Below are 25,163 nucleotides of genomic sequence, written 5' to 3'. Positions count from 1 at the left end.
CAACCGGAGTATATAATGGTAAATCAAATTTAAATTTAACATCCGGTATTGCTGACATGGTAGATGTCGATGCTGTTGTCTGCGTTGTTGTTGTTGTCGTTGCCTGTATTCCTACTGCTATCGATGATGGCCAAAAGGATAATGGATGTGAAGAAGTCAATGTTGATGCCGACAATTGAATTGGGGTAAATGTTGATTTTCTCCATATGGGTTCAAGTCTTTTTGCATTTGCTGTTGCTATTGTTGTTGTTGTTTTGTGAGTTGTCATCACAAGGCTACCATTTCCTGAACCAGCAATCATATCCTCATCCGTATCCTCATCGTCACTCTCAATATCCTTTTCCTTTGGCCATCCTGCTACTATTGTTTTTGTTTTTCCCATTGTTTTTGTAATTGTAGCCAATTTTAATTTCATATTTTTCATACGATGGCCATAATTGTTTCTATCCATCCGATGGCGACTAGTCTTGTTGATGCCAATGATGTTGGGCATATCCCAAATGCTGGAGTTGTTGTCATTGCCCATGCCATTGTAGATGATGGGTCAACGAATCAATAGGCCTGTGTCAGGTGACCAACGATTCGCTCTATAGTACATATCCTTATACATTGTGGGACAGGCATTTTGATTCTGAAAAAGCAAATAGCAAAAAAAAAAAAATATTGTAAAACATGGAATTTAACAATGGTTTTTAACGAAAACTGTTAATAATACTCAGCTTAAAGGACAAACAAAAGTTTAAATACCCAGCAAAAAAAATGGAACTTCTTCAAAAGGCACAACTTTAAAAGCACTTCCAGAAGATGCACTACCAATGATGTTCTTTATTTCAACTACACGCTCACAAAAAATCGCTTCTGTAACATATACTCCCAAACATATTTTGCTTCAAGCATATACATTTTTGGCTATTGCCCAAACATTTATATGTTTGATCTCTTCCAATATATATTGAAAGCACGTTGGTCTAAACAATATATGTTTGGGTAGTCAATTTCCAAACATTTTGTATTTTTGCATCCAAATTCAATAATGTTGTCTTCCAAAAAACAATATGTTATTATGTGAACATATAATATGTTTGGAAGCATTTTGCACCCAAAAATATTATATGCTTAAAAAAAATTCTCCCAAACAATATTGTGCTCAAAATTTTATTTATTTATTTATATATTTACAATCATAATGAATTACGAAAATAAACAGGTGCTATATATATATAACAACATAGGTTTTCGACCTGAATGCTCAAAATTTTGTTTCTGCCTAATTGTATATTCCCCCACATCTTTCTCACTTCCACGAGATTTTTTAGTTCTTAGCACCTTTTTCTGTAATACAAACATTGTAGAAGAAATTATTCAATTTTATGATTTTTTTATTTTAATTTTACCTTTTGCCGGACGGGGATTCGAACAGCGGACCACACAGTTTGTAAGGATCAAAGAAGTAGCTGATCAATTGCCCAAGGAAAAATAAAATGTTAATTTTGTAATAACAAGCAACAACCACCAACTTAATTCAATATCGCTCCCTGTTTAATAGCGCTCCAAGCTACTAAACACATATATGTTTATAGGCTATTTCTAAATTAATATATGTTTGCATCCAAGCATATTATATTTACAAACATTTTATGTCCCAAACATAATATGTTCTAACATATTAACATATATGTCCCAAACATGTTATGCTAGTTTATGAACATTATATGCTTGCACTCAAAAATATTGTGTTTAAAAATTTGTGTTCCAAACATATAATGTTTATAGCCAAACATATGAAAAACAGTCTTTTTCATCCGTGTACCCAGGAAATTCTTTTAATTAAATGCAGGCTGAAATTTGGAACATGGTGTTAGTGTATGGTCTCTTACAACCATGCAAAAATTGGTCCACATCGGTCCATAATTATATATAGCCCCCATATAAACCGATCCCCCGATTTTGCTTGCGGAGCCTCTAAGCAGGGCTGTGGAGCCGGAGTCGGAGTCTGACAATTTTGCTGGAGTCGGAGTCGTAAAAATTTTGCTTGACTCCGACTCCGGCTAAACCAAATTTTTTAAAACACTTCACATTTTTGTAACTAAGAAAGTTTTTACGCAAATTAGTTTCCATTGTGTTATTCATTCGATCGATGTACAGCATGATTGTAAATGAAAATCAATTTCCAATTACGGTTATCTTTTTATGTTTCCTAGAATGTTGGACTAGCAGATGGGCTGGATCGATCCATTTTAATGCCCATATCAATTTAATTGAAATATTTCGAACAATCGATTTTTTTTTTTTAATTTTATTTTAAGGCCATATACATATGTGGAATATTGACAGAAAATTATTTCAAAGTTTTTTTTTTTTTTATAGAAAATGTTGTCAAAATGTTATTTCTATAAAAAGTTTTGTCAAAATTTTATTTCTATAGCAAATTTTGTCAAAATTTTATTTCTATAAAAAATTTATTCAAAATTTTATTACTATAGAAATATTTTTTTCTATAGAAAATTGAGTCAAAAATTTATTTCTATAGAAAATTGAGTCAAAATGTTGTTTCTATAGAATATTTTGCAAAATTTTATTTCTATAGAAAATTTTGCAAAATTTTGTTTGTTACACAAAAATTTTTTCAAAATTTTATTTCTATTGATAATTTTATTTCTATAAAAAATTTAAGTCAAAATTTTATTTCTATAAATATTTAAGTCAAAATTTTATTTCTATAAATAGCAAAATTTTGCCAAAATCTTATAGCAATAAATTTTTTTATTCGAAAATTTGGTCAAAATTTTATTTCTATAGAAAATTTTGTCAACATTTTATTTCTATAGAAATTTTAATCAAAATTTTGTTTCTGTAGAATATTTTGCAGAATTTTATTTACTACACAAAAATTTTTCTAAAATGGTATTTTTATTGATAATTTTTTCAAAATTTTATTTCTATAAAAAAAACTGTCAAATTTTATTTCTATAGCAAATTTTCTCAAAATTTTTTTCTTACTGATGCTCACTGATACTCACTGCTATAAAAAATTTATTTAAAATTGTGTTACTATAGAAATATTTTTTTTCTATATAAAAGTTAGTCAAAATTTTATTTCTATAAAAAGTTTAGTCAAAATTTTATTTCTATAGAATACTTTGCAAAATTTTATTTCTATAGAAAATTTTGCAAAATTTTGTTCGCTACACATTTTTTTAATTGTATTTCTATTGATAATTTTTTCAAACTTTTATTTCTATAAAAAATTTTGCCAAATTTTATTTCTATAAAAATTTTATTCAAAATTTTATTTCTATATATATGGTCAAAATTTGATTTCTATAGAAAATTTTGCCAAAATTTTATTTCTATAGAAAATTTAGTCCACATTTTGTGTCTATAGAAAATTTTGAAAATTTTATTTCTATATAAAATGTTGCAAAATTTTATTTACTAGACAAAAATTTTTCCAAACAATTATAAATATTTCCCAAATATTGCCCGAGATGTTGTAGAAGTCCGATTTGAGATTTTATCAAAATGTAGATCTAAATACAAAGTTGTGCAGGGTGCATTATAATCGGCCCGCCCGACTTTAGACTTTCCTTGCATTTTTATTTTTTTGTTAAAATTGTGTTACGTTCCCTAACGTTAGATTTAAAATTTAAGTACATAGATTTTGTAGAAGTATATACAATTTTGTCGAAATCGATTCAAATTCATGCATGTGGAAATATAAACCTTTATATATCTCGCAAAAAAATTAAGGGATTTGATATACTGTTGGTATCTTCTCATATTATGATGGGTATTTATATCATTATTTTATTTATTAAACATTGCCCTAAATTTGAAATATAGAGTTCAGTTGGCATCTAATGTGAAATTAAGACCTTTTTTTGCTCACATAAATAAATATGATACTTTATATCGATCCACTTACGGTACCCCCACAATAGAACTACAAATTAGTGGTATTAAAATTAAAATTTAGTTATATTACCCGGAGTCGACTCCGGAGTCGGAGTCGAGCTGATGACAAATGCTGGAGTCGGACTCGAGCAAAATTGGCTCGACTCCACAGCCCTGCCTCTAAGAGAAGCAAATTTCATCCGATCCGGCTGAAATTTGGTACATGGTGTAAGTATATGGTCTCAAAAAACTATGCAAAAATTGGTCCACATCGGTCAATAATTATATATAGTCCCAATATAAACCGATCCCCCGATTTGGCTTGCGGAGCCTCTAAGAGAAGCAAATTTCATCCGATCCGGCTGGAATTTGGTACATGGTGTTAGTATATGGTATCTAATGACCATACAAAAATTGGTCCATGATTATATATAACCCCCATATAAACCGATCCCCCGATTTGACCTCCGGAGCCCCTTGGAAGAGTAAAATTCATCTGATTCAGTTGAAATTTTGAACGTGGTGTTAATATAACATATGGCCTCAAACACCGATGCAAAAATCAGTCGAAATCGGTCCATAATTATATATAGCCTCCATATAACCAATCCCCAAATTTGACCTCCGGAGGCCCTTGGAAGAGCAAAATCCATCCGATTCGGTTGAAATTTGGTACGTGATGTTAGTATATGGTATCCAACAACCATGCAGGAATTGGTTCATATCAGTCCATAATTATATATAGCCCCCATATAAACCGATCCCCAGATTTGACCTCCGGTGCCTTTTGGAGAAGCAAAATTCATCCGCTCTGGTTGAAATTTGGTACGTCGTGGTAGTATATGATATTTAACAACCATGCCAAAAGTGGTCCATTTCAGTCCATAATCATATATAGCCCCCATATAAACCGATCCCGAGATTTAGTTTTGCAGCCTCTTGGAGGAGGAAATTTCATCCGAGTCAGTTGAAATTTGGTACATTGTGCTAGTATATGGCCGTTAACAACCATGCCCAACGAGACCGATATGGACGGTCTATAGTTATATATAGCCCTGAGATAAATCGATCCCCAATCACAGAAAAATTGGTCCATATCAAGTTCATAATTGTATATAAGCCCCATATAAGCGACCCCCATATTTCATTTTTGGCTCTCTACGTACCATATCGATTCGTAATTATTTGTAGACTTACCTACACATACCTTTTTTGTCTAATATACCACGTATGGACTAGCTCATAATTTAGAAAACGATGTTAAGAAGTTTTAAGATACCACAACCCAAGTAATTCGATTGTGGATGACAGACCATGCGGACCATGCAAAAATTGGTCCGCATCGACCCATTATTATATAGGCCCCATATAAACCGATCCCCAGATTTTTGCTTGCGGAGCCTCTAAGAGAAGTAAATTTCATCCGATCTGGCTGAAATTTGGGACATGGTGTTAGCATATGGTCTTTAACAACCATACAAAAATTGGTCCACATCAGTCCATAATTATATATAGCCCCTATATAAACCGATGCCCAGATTTGACCTCCGGAGCTCATGGAGGATCAAAATTCATTCCATGAATTATATTTAATCGGCCTTTTTTGTTTGTTTAATATATACCCCGTATGGACTAACTTACAATTGAGAAGACGGTGTTAAGAAATTTTAAGATACCTTGCCATCCGCAAGTGTTAACGCAACCCAAGTAATTCGATTGTGGATGACAGTCTTTAGTACAAGTTTCTATGCAATCCATGATGGAGGGTACATAAGATTCGGCCTGGCCGAACTAACGACCGTATATACTTGTTTTTTTAATTACCCTAAATAAATCTTCACCATTTAGAAAGACGATATTTGTATACCATTTTCTCGAATGGTAGGTGAGAAGACTTTCATTAGAAATAAAACGAAATTGTTCGATATTTCCAACATCTGTCGGTTTCTCCCTTTTATTCATTTAGTTTCGTGGCTAAAAATATTGATTTACCGTTCACGTGGGATTCACCAAAATGTTCGTGTCATTTGGCAATTATTCACCATTCATTTTCAACAAAAACACGCAGAGAAAAATATGATCACTCCAAACAAGTTTCAAGAGCAAAATGTTATTTCTGGACGTTGATTATGGATCATTTTTGTACAAAAATTATGTTTTCTCGGCAAAAATATATGTGGTTTGCCGAAATCAGATACATAATCTTCGAGAAAATAAATGGATGCGACAAACATATTCCATGTTTACCGTCTAAAAAAACATTTTGCTCTTGAAACATATTTGAGGTGATCATATTCCTTCTCTGGGTGAATATTGTCTCAATTTTAAGAGTTGTTTTACATTTAATCCATTTGTAGCCAAAACCAAGAAAATATTTATAACTTTAATTTTTCTTCCTATCAATGAAGCTTACCTTATTCCTCTTAAAGTCTATATTAGTCCTAACAGTTCTGTGGTGTAGATTTTGCACTGGTCGTGCATTATTACCTAAAGGTGCTTTCGGCGTTGTCTCTGAGCCCTGCATTAGTCGTCGCAGCTGATACAACTGTAAATAAATAAAATATGGCAAATAATGAAAATTTATTGATTTTATAATGAATTACATTTAAATTAAATTGTTAAGCTTTTAATAAATATTTATGATTATTTATGGACAATTGGTTCAGAGTTGGTTTACATGTAAAATGTATCCTAGCCATAAATCATATTTGGTCCGTTGATCGCCAGTTTTGTATTGTTTTTACTAGTTTGTAAAAACAATTAAAAAATAACAAATTATCCATACTTAACATGGCATCACTGTGAATAACATATCAAAAAATTTAATGACTCTCTCCTGTTTTTTTAGGGCAAATTTAATCATAACAGATAAAAATAACAATCATCATTTATTCGAGTTGTGAGTTTTTTTTTTTTGTTTTTTTTTTATTATGCTGATGTTTTATGTAATTTTGTTGCTGTTGTTGTTGGTGTTGAAGTTTTTTTCCTCACTCATTTACATTGGTTAACAAGAATTTTCGATTTTAATTGTAACCACATTTTTCACACCATTCATTGGGATGAGAAGGAAAACCGCAATTTGCATGCAAATTATGGCGTCACAGTTTCCGGTGGCTGAAGCGAAATTTAATTATGTTGCAAATTGAGTTGTAATATGCTCACTGAGATATTTGTTGAAAGGCCTAATGTATTAAACAGGTAATAACAAATATTAAACGGGATGTTACACTATGACGTACACATATACATTTGCTAAATTGCAAATGCATGTGTGTACGGCCGGGTAGAATCTTAAATACCCACCATGGGTCAAATATTAGAGTCTCCTTAACAAAACTCGTCGTTAATGTATAGATAAAATATAAAACATATACAAATTCAGGTGGTCCGATTCCCGAAATTAAATGTAAAATTTCCCGGACTACATCACATTCTGGGTTAATAAGAATCATCTTTGTAAATACCTCTAGATTTCTAATTGCTAGCAAATTGGATAAGAATGGTGGAGTGTAGATTTCCCAAGAAGTCAAATTGGGAGATCGATCTATATGGGGGCTAAACAAGCATGGGCCAATACACACCATATTTGGTATACCTATTTGTGGACTCAAAATCACGCTTGCCACACGAGCTAAAAATAATCTGCCAAAATTTTGTCAAAATTTTATTTCTATAGAAAATTTTGTCAAAATTTTATTCCTACAGAAAATTTTGTCAAAATTGTATTTCTATAGAAAATTTTGTCAAAATTTTATTTCTACAGAAAATTTTCTCAAAATTTTATTTTTATAGAAAATTTTGTCAAAATTTTAATTCTATAGAAAAGTTATCAACATTTTATTTCTATAGAAGATTATGTCAAAAATTTTATTTCTATAGTAAATTTTGTCAAAATTTTATTTCTTAAAAAAATTTCCTCTAAATTTTATATCTATAGAAGATTTTTTCAAAATTTTAATTCTGTAGGAAAGTTGTCAACATTTTATTTCTATAGAAGATTATGTCAAAATTTTATTTCTATAGAAAATTTTGTCTAAATTTTATTTCTATAGAAGATTTTGTCAAAATTTTAATTCTATAGAAAAGTTGTAAACATTTTATTTCTGTAGAAGATTATGTCAAAAGTTTATTTCTATAGCAAATTTTGTCTAAATTTTATTTATATAGAAATTCTTTTAAAAATTTTATTTTTATAGAAAAGTTTGTCAAAATTGCATTTCTATTGAAAATTTTGTCCAAATTTTATTTCTATAGAAAATTTCGTCTATATTTATACCATTCACCACTACTGTGGTACAGGGTATAATAAGTTTGTGCATTTGTACGTAACGCCAAGAAATAGTGGTCATAGACCCATCTTTTAGTATACCGATCGGCTTAGAATTAAATTCTGAGTCGATTTAGCGATGTCTGTCTGTCTATCTGTCTGTCTGTCTGTCCGTCCGTCTGTCTGTATATGTAATTTTGTGCACAAAGTACAGCTCGCAGTTTAAGTCCGATCGTCCTCAAATTTCGCTGAGGGCCGTTTCTTGGGACAGAGACAATCGCTATTGGTTTTGGAAAAAATCAGTTCAGATTTAGATATAGCTGCCATATATATTTATCACCGATGTGGTCATAGTTAGCGTGTTTATCAACCGATTTTCTTGAAATACCGTACATCCAAATATTTTATGAATCTCGAAAATCTTGCAAAATATCAGCCAAATCGGTTCAGATTTAGACATAGCTCCCATATATATCTTTCGCCCGATATGGACTTATATGGCCCCAGAAGCCAGATTTTTGGCCGAATTTGGTTGAAATTTTGCACTAGGAGTACAATTAGTAGTATAGTCAAGTGTGCAAAATTTGATTGAAATCGGTTCAGATTTAGATATAGCTTCCATATCTATTTTTCGCCCGATATGGACTTATATGGCCCCAGAAGCCAGAGTTTTGGTCCAATTTGGTTGAAATTTTGCACTAGGAGTACAATTTGTAATATAGTCATGTGTGCCAAATTTGATTGAAATCGGTTCAGATTTAGATATAGCTCCCATATATATGTTTTTCTGATTTCGACAAAAATGGCCAAATACCAACATTTTCCTTGTTAAATCGCCACTATTTAGTCGAAAAGTTGTAAAAATGACTCTAATTTTCCTAAACTTCTAATACATATATATCGAGCGATAAATCATAAATAAACTTTTGCGAAGTTTCCTTAAAATTGCTTCAGATTTAAATGTTTCCCATATTTTTTTACTAAAATTGTGTTCCACCCTAGTGCATTAGCCAACTTAAATTTTGAGTCTATATATTTTGTAAAAGTCTATCACATTCTGTCCAGATCGAGTGATATTTAAATGTATGTATTTGGGACAAACCTTTATATATATCCCCCAACACATTTGACACATGTAAAATGGTATCGAAAATTTAGATCTACAAAGTGGTGCAGGGTATAATATAGTCGGCCCCGCCCGACTTTAGACTTTCCTTACTTGTTTATTTCTATAGACGATTTTGTCAACATTTTAATTCTATAGAAAAGTTGTCAACATTTTATTTCTATAGAAGATTATGTCAAAAGTTTATTTCTATAGCAAATTTTGTCAAAATTTTATTTCTATAGAAAATTTTGTAAAATAATATTTCTATAGAAAATTTTGTCAAAATTTTATTTCTGTAGAAAATTTTGTGAAAATTTTATTTCTTTAGAAAATTTTGACAAAATTTTATTCTTTCAAAATCTTTCAAAATCTTTCTTCTATAACAATTTTGTTTCATAAGTTTTATTTCCATAGAAAATTTAGTTAAATTTTTATTCCCATAGAAAATTTTTTCTAAATTTTATTGCTGTAGAAGATTTTGTCAACTTTTTATTTCTATAGAAAAAGTTGTCAAATTTCTATAGAAGATTTTGTTAAAATTTTATTTCTATAGAAAATTCTGTCAGAATGTTATTTCTATAGATTTTTTTTTAAAAATGTTATTTCTATAAAACATTTTTCAAAATTTCATTTCTGTAAAACATTTTGTCAAAATTTTATTTCTAAAGAAAATTTTGTCAAATATTTATTTCTATCAAAAATTGATTTCTATAGCAAATTTTTTTAAAATTTTATTTCTATAGAAAATGTTCTAGAAATTTTATTTCTATAGAAAATTTGGCAAAATTTTATTTCTGTAGGAAATTTTGTCAAAATTTTATTTCCATTGAAAATTTTGTCAAAATTTTATTTTTGTAGAAAATTTTTTCTAAATTTTAAATGTTATTTCTGTAGAAAATTATGTCAATATTTTATTTCTATAGAAAATATCAATTATCAAAATTTTTCTGTAGAACATTTTGTCAAAATTATTTCTGTAGAAAATTTGGTCAACATTTTATTTCTATACAATCTTTTGCCAAAATTTTATTTCTATAGAAAATTTTGTCTAAATTTTATTTCTATAGAAAATTTTGTTTAAATTTTATTTCTATAGAAATTTTTTTCTAAATTTTATTTCTATAGAAAATTTTGTTAATATTTTATTTCTATAGAAAATTTTGTTAATATTTTATTTCTATAGAAAATTTTTGTCAAATTTTTTTTCTATAGAAAATATTCCAACAGAAAATTTTGTCAAAATTTATGTATATAGAAAATTTTATTTTTATAGAAAATTTTGTCAAAATTGTATTTCTATAGAAAATTTTGTCAAAATTTTATTTCTACAGAAAATGTTCTCAAAATTTTATTTTTATAGAAAATTTTGTCATAATTTCTCAAAATTTTATTTTTATAGAACATTTTGTCAAAATTTTATTTCTTTAGAAAATTTCGTCTCATTCATTTTCATTGTTCAAATTCTTCTTTATTAATTTGATTTTTAAATACAATTCATTTAATTTTTTATCTATAGAAGATTTTTTCAAAATTTTCATTCTGTAGGAAAGGTGTCAACATTTTATTTCTATAGAAGATTATGTCAAAATTTTATTTCTATAGCAAATTTTGTTAAAATTTTATTTTTTTAGAAAATTTCGTTTAAATTTTATATCTATAGAAGATTTTTTCAAAATTTTAATTCTGTAGAAAAGTTGTCAACATTTTATTTCTGTAGAAGATTATGTCAAAATTTTATTTCTATAGAAATTTTTGTCTAAGTTGTATTTCTATAGAAGATTTTGTCAAAATTTTAATTCTATAGAAAAGTTGTCAACATTTTATTTCTATAGAAGATTATGTCAAAAGTTTATTTCTATAGCAAATTTTGTCAAAATTTTATTTCTATAGAAAATTTTGTCTAAATTTTATTTATATAGAAAATTTTTTAAAATTTTTATTTTTATAGAAAAGTTTGTCAAAATTGTATTTCTAGTGAAAATTTTGTCAAAATTTTATTTCTATAGAAAATTTCGTCTATATTTTATTTCTATAGACGATTTCGTCAACATTTGAATTCTATAGAAAAGTTGTCAACATTTTATTTCTATAGAAGATTATGTCAAAATTTTATTTCTATAGAAGATTATGTCAAAAATTTATTTCTATAACAAATTTTGTCAAAATTTTATTTCTATAGAAAATTTTGTCTAAATTTTAAATGTTAGTTTAGTAGAAAATTATTTCTATAGAAAATATCAATTATCAAAAATTTTCTGTAGAACATTTTGTCAAAATTATTTCTGTAGAAAATTTGGTCAACATTTTATTTCTATACAATCTTTTGCCAAAATTTTATTTCTATAGAAAATTTTGTCTAAATTTTATTTCTATAGAAAATTTATCAAAATTTTATTTCTATAGAAAATGTTGTCAAAATTTTATTTCTATAAAAAATTCTGTCCAAATTTTATTTCTGCAGAAAATTTTGTATTAATTTTATTTCTATAGAAAATTTGGTCAAAATTTTATATCAAACAAAGAGTATAAGAATAGCATGGTCTAGATGCCTAAGCAGTCAAATTGGGAAATCGATCTATATGGGGTCTGCGGATACCCAAAAAAAACGATATCTCAATTATTGAAGGCTCTAAGGTGATTACAACAGACGGAACAACAGACATCGTTAAAAGTGATACAAAAAGGTAAAAATATGACAAAAAGTTCCAAGGCATACAGTATTTTGTGGCACAACAAGAAAGTATCACAAACGTTTCAACGAATGAAAAACGTGGCAAATTTGCACACAAGTATCATAACGGTAACACTGGCAGAGAATTTCTTAAAGGTATCATAACGGTAACACTGGCAGAGAATATCTTTAAGGTGGCATAAAAGGTTCCATTCATAGTAAAAGGTGGCACACTATTTGCATGAGTAAGAAAAAGTGTTTAAAACTATTGCAGTGGACGTGTAAAGTGCCTTATTTGCTAACGCAAAATCATCAAAATTTACAGTAACAGGAATTTACAACATTTTGTCACAACATAACAAAAATGTGGCATAATAAAGTAAAAAAGTAACAACAGCCACGACATGGTGTGATCTCGAAAATACCATAACAGAGTAAAAATAGGAGAAAAAAGAATAGAGTAGAAAGAGAGCAAAACACGATTGACATAGTATTAGTTCTTGGACAAATCCATGATAGGATACCAGAAAGGATAACTGGGGAATGTCGTCAAATAAAGGGAGTTTCTAAAATAGTTTTTCTATTGGACAACATAGTAACCCATGATCCGACTTGGGAAATCTTGCCTCCTTTTCCAACGTAATTCAACATATCAAAAATCTGTGTAAGCTGATAAGTAGGGTGTCATTCAGAAATCAACTAAGCATACGTAAATGTTGCAATAACCATTGTGTAAGCCAATGTCATCAAATTCACTGATTTGAATCGAGAAGATTATTTTAAACACATGTGATGGATTGGTAATAGAATAAATGACATGATTGTTTATTTCCATTGGATTTCAACAAGATATTAAAATATGCATATGTTAATTTAAATATAATGTCACAAAAAAAAAAAACATCGAATGTTCCATTGATGTATATCATTTAGTGGGTTGGCAAAAAAATCTTCTTAATTATTGAATAGTTATGCCAGAGTTGATTGAATAAATATGCTGTGTATGTTGGTCCAGCAAATACGTAAACGTACTAATAGTTTAACATCCGTTTTATGGTTAAATGTATGTGCTAATTTAACTAATTTTTATTGTAGAAGAAATTCCTTGTTTTCAGTTTAGTTTTATTTTTTTCGAAAATTTCAACAGCTCAATGCAATTCCTTTCTTATCCCAAGTATGTATGAAAATTTTGATACTCTTCCCTTCATGGTGAATCAAATCAAAATTATAAAAATTTTTTAATGAATTTGCGTCATATTTATTTTCATTACCTCCTGTTTTGTTATGTATATTGGCTTATTAACTATTATCCAGACAGTACTTTCCCAGCAGCCAGGATGTGTGGTGGATCCTTCGTATGTTATATAGTGGTCGGTATTTGGCAGTAGAGCACGTACGGACAAATGTCTGATTGGTGTTGAAAATCCTGTAAATTCAAAGAAAATATATTATAAAATTAATTGAGAACATAATTAAAGAAGTGATCGATAAATATGAAACTATATTTTTTGTAACTGTAATAATGTTAAGTTTAAGTTTGTGAGGGGACAAAGACATTTGTATGCCCTCCATCATTGGATGACTATATATATTTATTGACTTTGTCATTCCGTTTGTAACACATCAAAATACTGGTGTCAGACCCCACAAAGTATATATAACATACCATGGGTCATGGTAAAAATCTAAGTCGATGTAGCGATATCCGTCCATCCGTGTATCAGTTGAAATCACGCTAATTTCCGAGCGAAACAAAACATCGAGTTGAAATTTGCCTCAAGTAGCTATTATATAGCTACTCGAACCACATTTAAGTATAGCCCCCATATAAACCAATCCACAGATTTGGCTTGCGGAGCTTCCTGGAGATGGAAAATATTTCCGATCCGGTTGAAATTTGGTTCTTGAGATTAGAACATCTCCTACAAGAAATATGCCAAAATTGGTCCATATCAGTCCATTGTTATCAATAGCCCCTTTGAAAACCGATTTGACTTTCAGAGCTTCTTGAGAGAGCAAATTTCGACCGATTCGGTTCAAATTTGGTACGTATGCCCTTAACTACGCGCAAAGAAAAAAATCGTTTGGAAAACGTGTACCGAAAACGTTTTTCTGTTGTTAGAGTTTTTTGAATTGCTTCGAAAATTTTAAACTTTTATCACCAAAAAAATCGTTTGTTACAAAATTTTTATTTTTTCAATAAAAAAAAGTTATTTTGGAAACAACAACACAGTCCATTTTGTTTATATCAAACACTGTTCTTTTCTGACTTTAGGTCTTTAATAAGACACATTTTACAGTTCAAAATTTAATATAGTACAACGTACTGTTGAACATTTTTTCGGAATCTTCCGAACATATCTGGAATATATGTAAAACAAAAAAACTTTGGTCGATGCAGGGATCGAACCCACGGCCCTTGGCATGTCGGACATAGCAACCACTGCTCCACGGTGCCAAACTAAATGTTTGTTTCTGTTAAATAAACTTTGTTTATTCGGTTCGACGGCGCCGCAAGCTATGCTACATAAATATAACTTATATGGATATTTATCTATTGATGACCATAACAGGTACATAGCTCAGTGGTTAGTGTGTTGGCTTACAAAGTGCATGGTCCGCGGTTCGATTCTCCGTCCAGACGAAAGATAAAAAAAATTTTAAAAATTTATAAAATCGTATAATTTCTTCTACATTGTTGGTATTACAGGAAAAGGTGTTAAGAACTAAAAAACCTCGTGGATGTGAGGGAAAATGCAATTAGCAAGAAAACAATGTTTTTTTTTTTTTGAGTTTGTCTTTATGAAATTGTTTTCACATCCTGGAAAAGAATAGACGTTTAGACGTTTATCACAAAAAGTATATACTTTTCTTCCAAATACACTTCCTTACAGAAACGAACTTTGTTTGTCTAAAATTTCGTTTGGGAGGAAAGAATTATTTTTTTGCGTGTACTACTACTATAACTATACAAAAATTGCACTGAAAAATTTACGTGAAAATAAATAAGACGCAACCTAAATTTTAGAATGCGCAATTTACAAAATATTAGGGGAAAATTTCTTTAAAATAATAAAGTAAAAAAAAATAAATACATTTTAGTATTGAAAAAAATCAATTTTTATACCCTGCTCCACACTGTGAAACAGGATATTATAAGTTAGTGTATATATTTGCAACACCTAGAAGGAGACGAGATAGACACATGGTGTCTTTGGCAATAATGCTCAGGGTGGGTACCTAAGACGATCTAGCCACGTCCGTCTGGTCGCAGTTTTAGCCCAATCGACTTCAAATTTGGCACAAGTATGTGTTTCGGCTCAGAACAGAACCCTATTGATTTTCAAAGAAATCGGTTTAGATTTAGATATAGTTCCCATATATACATATCGCCCGATATGGACCAGAAGCCAGAGTTTTCCACTAATTTGCTTAAAATTTTGAACAAGAAGAAAAATTAGTACTATAGTCAAGTGTGCCAAATTTTATTGAAATTGGTTCAGATTTAGATATATCTCCCATATATATCTTTCGCCCGATATGGACTAATACGTTCCCAGAAGCCAGAGTTTTACGCCAATTTGGTTGAAATTTTGCACTAGGAGTACAATTAGTAGTATAGTCAAGTGTGCCAAATTTAATTCAAATCGGTTCAGATTTAGACATAGCTCTCATATATATCGTTCGCCCGATTTACACTCATATGACCACAGTGGTCAATCTTTTACTCCGTTTTAATTGAAATTTTGCACAGGGGGTAGGATTAGCATTGTAGCTATGCGTGCCAAATTTGGTTGAAATCGGTTCAGATTTAGATATATCTCCCATATATAGCTTTCGCCCGATTTACACTCATATGACCACAGAAGCCAATTTTTAACTCCGATTTAGTTTAAGTTGTGCACAGGGAGCTAAATTTGGTTGAAATCGGTTCAGATTTAGATGTAGCTCCCATATATATGCTTTTCTGATTTCGACAAAAATGGTCAAAATACCAACATTTTCCTTGTAAAATCGACACTGCATAGTCGAAAAGTTGTAAAAATGACTCTAATTTTCCTTAACTTCTAATACGTATATATCGAGCGAAAAATCATAAATAAACTTTTGCGAAGTTTCCTTAAAATTGCTTCAGATTTAAATGTTTCCCATATTTATACCCTGCGCCACACCGTGGAACAGGGTAACATCCCAGCAAAAAAATCTGGAAGTTCTCCCAAAGGCACAACTTTAAAATCACTTCCTGAAGATGCTGATGTTCTTTATTTTAACTACCCAGGAAGTTCTTTTAATTAAATTTTTTATAACTTGTTTTTTTCATACTTTAAAGGGTAATTTTAACTTTTTTTGTTTCAAATAGTTTAAAAACAGAGTAAGAATTCATAAAACGGCACAAATCATTTAAATTTTGTCAAAAACAAATGCTAAATACAATCTGAAAAATTTGTTAATTTTTAAAAATATTTGAGGTCAAACGTTTCCGACAAACGTTAGAATCCATTAAAAATTATAAAAATTTTTTATTTGACAAAATATCACAGAATTTTTTTATCTACATCCAAAACATTGAATTCGGATCACACCCAAAGAAGTGATGCAACTTCAGTGCAACGGCTGTTGAAAGGGAGGACTTCCGTCCTATGACAAGCCCATGTTAAATTAATCGCTTCTGCGTCAATTTTGCACCACTTCCGGATGTAAAAAGAACATTTTCATTACTTTTTTGGCGACGCTTTTTTTCTGGGATATAAGATCCCAGCTGGGATATAACATAAAAATATGCACCACTTCCATAGATGTGATCCGAATTCAGTGTTTTGGATGTGAGTTAAAAAATGTTGTGGTATTTTGACAAATAATTAATTTTTATATTTTTTTATGATTTTTAATGCAATCTAACGCTTGTCTGAAACCCTTGGCCTCAAAATTTCACAATTTTTCTAGAATGAATTTAGAAATTTTTTCGACAAAATTTAAATAATTTATACCATTTTATTAATCCTTACCGTGTTTTTAACATATTTGAAACAAAAAATTTTAAAAGTGCCTTTTAAAAGTATGAAAACAGCGAGTTTTAAAAAATTGAATTAAAAGAACTTCCTGAGTCGTTAAAATAAAGAACATCTCTGGAAGGACATTTTTGGAAGTGCTTTTAAAGTTGTGCCTTTAGAAGTACTTCCAAATTTTTTTGCTGGGAATTACTAACATTGTGTTCCACCCTAGTGCATTAGCCAATTTAAATTTTGAGTCTATAGATTTTGTAGAAGTCTATCAAATTCTGTCCAAATCGAGTGATATTAATAGCACCCAACACATTTGACGGATGTGATATGGTATCGAAAATTTAGATCTACAAAGTGGTGCAGGGTATAATATAGTCGGCCCCGCCCGACTTTAGACTTTCCTTACTTGTTTTCTACTAACATTGTGTTCCACACCAGGACATTAACCGACTAAAATTTAAAGTCTATAAATTTTGTAGAACTCTGACAAATTTTGTCTAGATCTGGTTCCACCCTAGAACATTAGCCGACTTAAATTGTAAGTCTACAGTTTTTTAGAAGTTTAACAAATTTTGTCAAGACCGAGTCAGATTTAAATGTATGTATAGGGGAACAAAAACCTTTATATATAGCAGTCAACTCATATGGTCGCTAAAAATACCAAATCCTTAACGAAACGGCAAAATCTTTGAATCCAAGTAAACTTTTTTTGATTGCACTTTTAGACGGATACATTTCATCATGCCATGCTTGTTTTGATACCTCATAAATCTGCCCTTTGAGTATCTTTATATTTCCATTCATTTTTTTTTTTTAATTTTTTCCAAGTTTGAAACTAAGCACGAAGTATAAGACTATTATCGACATAATACTGAAGTAGTTATTGCGGCTTAATACACAGTTATATCTACCACAAACAAGAATGTCTATGTTCCTTGAACTTCCTTTTCCTTTCAAAACTAAGGCAATTTCTATGAATTCTTTTTTTTTTGTTTTCAAAGTTAAACGCTATTATCAGTTGTTGCACGTTCCGTGGAGCAACAAGGCTCTAAGCGCTGTCAAACACAAATCATCTTGGAGGAAGGCCTGTATTCAGGAGTTATGCATATTTTCTGGGTATCCCACTAGCGGAGAACTCTAACCATTGATGATGTCTTGGTATTGCCATTTGCGCGCCATTAAAGCCAATGAAAATATTTCATAATATGCATAAACCAACACGTATTACTAGCTGGAAAGCAAACACTTTTCAACCCCAGCCCCATTTCCCCTAAAGCTATCACTTCTTGGAAGTTTCAAAGCGAAAGAAAATAAAAAAAATTCGTCTATGCTTGCATTTTTTCGCTCTTGTCTTTTGCCATCGCCACAAATACCGTGGTAGATTTCATGGTTTTTCTATGAATTTTCTTTTCCCAAGCAATGTGCTATAATAAGTGGAAAATTTTTGAAGCATAATTTTAATGCAACAGTCGTCTAAGTCTGCACCTATTGTCCGTGTACAAAAATTGTTTGTTGGCAATTTTCTTGCAAGGTTTCTGTTGATTTTCTTCTTGAAAATTGGGTGAACGATCGAAAGTAAGATGCTTTGAACATTTCTGAAGGTTAGCAGTGGAAATAAAGAGGAATTATTAACACTACTAACAATTATAGTGTATACACTATCAGAGGTGGTCTGTATTAAACTTTTTAAGGTTTGCGACTATTGCAAAGTTGTAAACGTCGTAAACGTCACATGCACACCGTAAATATAGAACAAGTAACAAAAGTCACAAACTCTAAATACTTCATTCCCTTCAGCTAGTCAACGAATGATATCAAATATGATGATACGTGCAAAGAAGTTTCAATTCTCAGGAATGTTCATGTTCATAAAAAACTTGAGAATGAAGTTATTTCAATTGGAAACCAACATTACTATGAACTATTCGATGGTGCAGTAAACGTCACGGCCGGTACTCGCTCATAATTAACTTTTCACGAATTTCTGCAGAAACTGGAAGCAAGAAAAACTACTTATGTCTTGCAGAAGTAAATTGCTGTTTAGAGAGAATTTTATAAAATCACCTTTTGGGGTTCTAGAGCCAATTTCCTAGACCTAAAATACCACTAGATTGTGAAGTTCAGGAAATCGGATTAAACTATAGGTGTTTAGGTGATCGGTTTTACTTGCCAAAGAGGTCAGCTAAAAAATTGGCCTACAGAGCTGAAGCGCCGCCGCGTAATGTGGTGTGAACTTCCACAATGAACTTCATATAAATGTCCTGGAGACAGGACAAAAGTCCTTGGCAGAAAAATATTTCGGAAGTATACTGTGAAAAAAGAGGTTTAAGAAAAGGTTCCTCGCTTCATTTCTGACACACACACTCACAAAAAGGTGAACTCTCTATTTCACTAAAGCCAATTTAACCTTCGTTTAGTTCATGGAATTATTATGTTTGGTGAAAGTTTCCTCTACTCTAATAATTTTTTGTGTGCGTTAGTTAAATTAACTAAAACCGAGGAAAAAAATATGCACAAATGAAGGATAAAGATAATCTAAATTCGTGTCTTCCACAAAATAGTTCAATATTTCTTTAAATTTGTAAATTTTACTACAAATGCGTTCATCATGAACTTCGTATGTCACTAAAGACATTCTTGCAATTTTGAACTCCAATTTCTTCCTTCAAACTACACAATTTTCTTTAACAAGTGAAAAAACTTAATTATGTCTAATAAATTTTCTTGAATTTGTCGAAAAATGTTTACTTATTTTTAAGTTTGTTATACTGTTTAGTTAAAATTTTTAAAAATATTCAACATTTTCTAAAATTAACCGAAATTTTTCTTCCTGGTGGGTTCACTGTTTTTTCAGTGCAGTGACCGCCAAAATATCCGCATCTCAATCCGATGTGGCATTTAGGAGATTAAGATTGAAAAAAAAAAAAAAACAAAATACCAAAGTTTAGATTATCCCAAGAGACGGTTAGCCGTAAATGAGCCAAACATCCGCTGAGCCTCTTTACTGAATAGTGTGATGGCTTTATGGCCGTTTGTACACTGAAAAAAATATTGTCGTGAGGTCAAAGATTTCATGTCTTTAAAATACGAATACAAATTTTGCTTAGCATAGAAGACGCATTTCTCTAAAATAAAGTTATTTTCCTTGTCCAAAAGTCGATAAACTTTTCAATGAAGTCGTATTGTCCTTATAATAAAGTGATTTGACTTAAAAATTGGTATCTTAACATGAAAGAAAAAATAAAAAAAATTAAAATTTGCTTCCTAGAAGCAAGTACACAAAACCTAAATTTGAAAGAGAATTGTGTCTTAAAAGTATCCTTACTTGTATTCTCCGCTTCTTTGGCTCGGAATCAATACCAATTTTTTTTTTTTTTTTTTCTGTAGAAAATATGGAAAAATTTTATTTCTATAGGAAATTTTATCAAAATTTTATTTCTATAGGAAATTTTGTTAAAATTTTATTTCTATAGAAAATTTTGTCAAAATTTTATTTCCATAGAAAATTTTGTCAAAATTTTATTTCTATAGACAATTTTGTCAAAATTTCATTTCTCTAGACAATTTTGTCAAAATTTCATTTCTATAGAAAATTTTGTCAAAATTTTATTTCCATAGAAAATTTTGTCAAACTTTTGTTTCTATAGAGAATTTTGTCAAAATTTTATTTCTATAGGAATTTTTATCAAAATTATATTTCTATTGGAAATGTTGTCAAAATTTTATTTCTATAGAAAATATTGTCAAAATTTTATTTCTATAGGAATTTTTATCAAAATTATATTTCTATAGGAAATTTTGTTAAAATTTGATTTCCATAGAAAATTTTGTCAAAATTTTATTTCTATAGACAATTTTGTCAAAATTTCATTTCTCTAGACAATTTTGTCAAAATTTCATTTCTATAGAAAATTTTGTCAAAATTTTATTTCCATAGAAAATTTTGTCAAATTTTTGTTTCTATAGAGAATTTTGTCAAAATTTTATTTCTATAGGAATTTTTATCAAAATTATATTTCTATTGGAAATGTTGTCAAAATTTTATTTCTATAGACAATTTTGTCAACATTTTATTTCTATAGAAAATTGTATCAACATTTTATTTCTATAGAACATTTTGCCAAAGTTTTATTTTTGTAGAAAATTTTGTTAAAATTTTATTTCTATATAAATTTTTATCAAAATTTATTTTCTATAGAAAATATTGGCAAATCTTCTAAGAAAATTGTATCAATATTTTATTTCTATAGAAAATTTTATCAAAATTTTATTTCTATAGAAAATTTTATCACACTTTTATTTCTATAGAAAATTTTGTCAAAATTTCCATAAAAAATTGTCAAATTTTAGTTTCTACAGAAAATGTTGTCAAATCTTCTACAGAAATTTTTGTCAACATTTTATTTTAATTTATAGGGCTTTGCCCAAATAAATTTGGCAAACATTTTCTCCTCAACAAAATTTTATTTCTATAAAAATTTTTGCCAAAATTTTATTTCTATAGAAAATTTTGTGAAAATTTTACTTCTATAGAAAACTTTGTCAAAAATTTTATTGTCAAATCTTCTATTTTTTGTTGCCAAATATTCTATGGAAAATTTTATCAAAATTTTATTTCTATAGAAAATTTTATCATTTTTTTTGTCTACAGAAAATTTTGTCAAAATTTTATTTCTATAAAAATTGTTATCAAAATTTAGTTTCTATAGATAATGTTGTCAAATCTTCTACAGAAAATTTTGTCAAAATTTTATTTCTGTAGAAAATTTTCTAAAAATGTATTCCCTTTGGAAAATTTTGTCAAAATTTTATTCCTACAGAAAATGTGGTATTTCTTTTTAAAATATGTTGAAATTTAATATCTATTGACGATTTTGTCAAGATTTTGTTTCAATAGTAAATTTGGTCAACACTTTTTTCTGTAAAAAAATTTAAGTACCTCTTAGTTGAAGAGAAGTATTTAGCAAAATTTGCGAAAATATTAAGAATTCTACCAATTTACCATCTAGCATTTTTGGTAGAATTCTACCAACTGTAGCAACCGTATTCAGGGTTAAATTATAGAAAAATCTGAAAATATTTAATAATGAAATGAAACACAAAACGTGTGTCAGCTGTTTAAAACAGTGTTTACTAAAAGATAATAACCGAAAAATCGGTGATTAAAGTTTGGAATTTTGGGAGAGATACACCATCTGTGACAAAAGAACTATGTTTGCCACACCCGTTTATGAAACCCCAATTTAAATTTTTTACAACAATTCCTTTAAATAATTAAAAAAAAATTCTTTTCGTGTCTCTTTGCTATCACAAAATTATACTCTTTATTTAGCACTAAATATAATTTGCTCGATTCTTCTTTGAGTTTCGTATTTTTAATTTTTTTATTTTGTGGCAACAGAACCATTGCCATTACTATTTAAATTGGGATCTCATCATCATCAACATTCCTTGCCCATTTCACTCTTTTTCACCTTTTGTCATAACACCATCACACCTAATTTGATTAAATCACTGTGATATTCATTCATTTCTCCACCCCCCTCCCTCACCAAAACATAACATTTGGCCTTTGCCGTGCTCATCGTCTTATTTACCCTCTCATTCGTCTATCCTTTTTCGTTTGTCATTCGTTTGTGGTGTGAAATAAGGTCATTAATATAAATCTATGATGTTTAAATGACCGGAAATATAAAGTCTTGTTAATGTCATAATATTTGACACCTGCTTTTGGGGCCTGACACTCGACATCAGTAAAAGTGCCGACAAAGGAGATATGGCAATAGTGGCTAGAGTAGCAACAAATGCCAGCATGGACGACGTACAACATGCAACATAGCATTCACTACAATGCCTTAACACAGGGACCCTCATAAATACAAACTGGCCGCCAACATCAACCTGGATGATGTTGACCTACATATTCAATTTCGAACAATCACACCATGTCGTTGTCAATCCGAATAAGGCTGGGTGTGATTGCGGTGTGGCGAAATTGGCATTGCATTGAAAATACACGAGAAATAAAAATTCCCTCTTCGTTTGAACATGAATAAATGATTTTAAAATTGTCATCGAAGAAAAAACTAAAATGACTTTAATATTTGAATTTTGTAATTGTAGTAAAAAAAATTGAAGCCCTACTGACTTTATGCAGTAAGAAGAAGATGTAAATGATATAGTTTGAAGTCGGAAGTGGTCTTAAGCTGGTTACCTTCAATACTGAAATATTTTTGAGAACTTCAGAAGTGATCACTTTCATTTGCCAGCGAGAATAATTCGCAGGTTAGTTGGGCTGAAGAGCATGTACCTTTTGACTGCTGACTTGATTTACACCTGAGGTGTGCACATGAGTAATTTTTGTTAAAATTTTATTTCTATAGAAAATTTTGTCAAAATTTTATTTCCATAGAAAATTTTGTCAAAATTTTATTTCTATAGACAATTTTGTTAAAATTTCATATCTATAGACAATTTTGTCAAAATTTCATTTCTATAGATAATTTTGTCAACATTTTATTTACATAGAAAATTTTGTCATATTTTTATTTCTATAGAGAATTTTGTCAAAATTTTATTTCTATAGGAATTTTTATCAAAATTATATTTCTATTGGAAATTTTGTCAAAATTTTATTTCTATAGAAAATGTGGTCAAATTTCTTTTTCTATATACAATTTTGTCAACATTTTACTTCTATAGAACATTTTATCAAAATTTTATTTCTATAGAAAATTTTGCCAAAGTTTTATTTTTGTAGAAAATTTTGTTAAAATTTTACTTCTATATAAATTTTTATCAAAATATATTTTCTATAGAAAATGTTGCCAAATCTTCTATAGAAAATTTTATCAAACTTTTATTTCTATAGATAATTTTGTCAACATTTTATTTCCATAAAAAATTGTCAAAATTTAGTTTCTACAGAAAATGTTGTCAAATCTTCTACAGAAAATTTTTTTCAAAATTTTATTTTAATTTATAGGGCTTTGCCCAAATAAATTTGTTGTTTTAAATGTTTTTGTTCAAAAGCAAAACAGGTAACCAATGACATCGAGTTTTTGAATTAGTTCAGATTTCTTCAAATTGGCTACCGGTGACAGGAATTATGGCCTACAAGTGGCCGAAAAAGCCATCACACGCTGCACAAAAGTGGCACTGCGGGATTTTGGCCCATTCCCGTTGAAGTGTCGTCATAAGATGATCGAAATTTTGGTACTTTTTTATTGCCAACCTTCCCGAAATTTATCCGGCGTAATTGTCGATTTGAGATCCGAAGATTTTAGTGGTCAATGTGCAATGGAAATAAAGCGAGAATCATCATTTTTACACGCAGAGAAGAAATATGTTCACCTACAAGAGAAATATGTTTTGGATGGTGAACATATCACGTGTTTCTTGCAACCATGTTATTTTTTCGGACATTGTGTATCTGATTTCGATAACCATTTTGTATTTGGCGGGTAATATATAATATTTTTGCGGCAGAGTACACGCAGAGAATATAATCACCTACTAAAGCAAAATATTATTTTTTGCAGTAAAAATATTCCATTAAAAAAAAAACATCTGCTCTAGGAAGTGATAATATTTCTTCTCTGTGTGTGCATTGAAGTCCGGAGATTTTAGTGGCGATAGCAATGAAAGGATGAACCTCCTTTTTTTAAGACATTCATGGCTGACGCGTACTGAGTGCCATGATGGACGTTTACCTTTTAATATTCGGTCTTAATTTTAACCCCATGGTCGATGTATACGAGCTGGGAACGACCATGGGCTATTAGGGTAGCTCATACCAATACCATCGGCAGCGCTTGAGTTCTGGTGCCAATCGAAGGTGTACATTTCCAGTAATTACATGTTAAGCTCAATGACAAGGAACCTCCTTTTTATAGCCGAGTCCGAACGGCATTCCACATTGCAGTGAAACCACTTAGAGAAGCTTTGAAACCCTCAGAAATGTCACCAGCATTACTGAGGTGGGATAATCGACCGCTGAAAAGCATTTTGGTGTTCGGTCGAAGCAGGAATCGAACCCACGACCTTGTGTATGCAAGTTGGGCATGCTAACCATTGCACAACGGTGGCTCCCTACCACATTCGTTTATCCCTCTATTGCTTAGCCTATGAGATATCCACTATTTTATTGTACACGGATTTTTCTATGTGTATGACAACCCCCAAACGTTAAGTGTTATTGTATTGAGAAGTGTTATTATT

The 25,163-nt window shown here is 29.9% G+C and overlaps 1 protein-coding gene across 1 annotated transcript in view; it reads right to left on the bottom strand.

Annotated features, from left to right (window-relative positions):
* Nucleotides 1-519: 519 nt before the first annotated feature.
* CARPA (Carbonic anhydrase-related protein A) overlaps nucleotides 520-25,163 on the bottom strand; it is a 111,397-nt gene continuing 86,753 nt past the window's right edge. The window contains exons 6-8 of the mRNA XM_075300198.1: nucleotides 13,212-13,366; nucleotides 6,308-6,439; nucleotides 520-631 (exon numbers count right to left, since the gene is read on the bottom strand). Coding sequence (XP_075156313.1) covers nucleotides 545-631; nucleotides 6,308-6,439; nucleotides 13,212-13,366 — 374 coding nt within the window. The 3' untranslated portion in view covers nucleotides 520-544. The remainder of the gene's footprint in view (nucleotides 632-6,307; nucleotides 6,440-13,211; nucleotides 13,367-25,163) is intronic.

This window comes from Haematobia irritans, chromosome 3 (assembly GCF_050003625.1).
Source record: "Haematobia irritans isolate KBUSLIRL chromosome 3, ASM5000362v1, whole genome shotgun sequence".
NCBI classification, from domain to species: domain Eukaryota; kingdom Metazoa; phylum Arthropoda; class Insecta; order Diptera; family Muscidae; genus Haematobia; species Haematobia irritans.
Note: the sequence above shows the minus strand (reverse complement) of the source record. Positions and strands in the feature narration are given on the sequence as shown.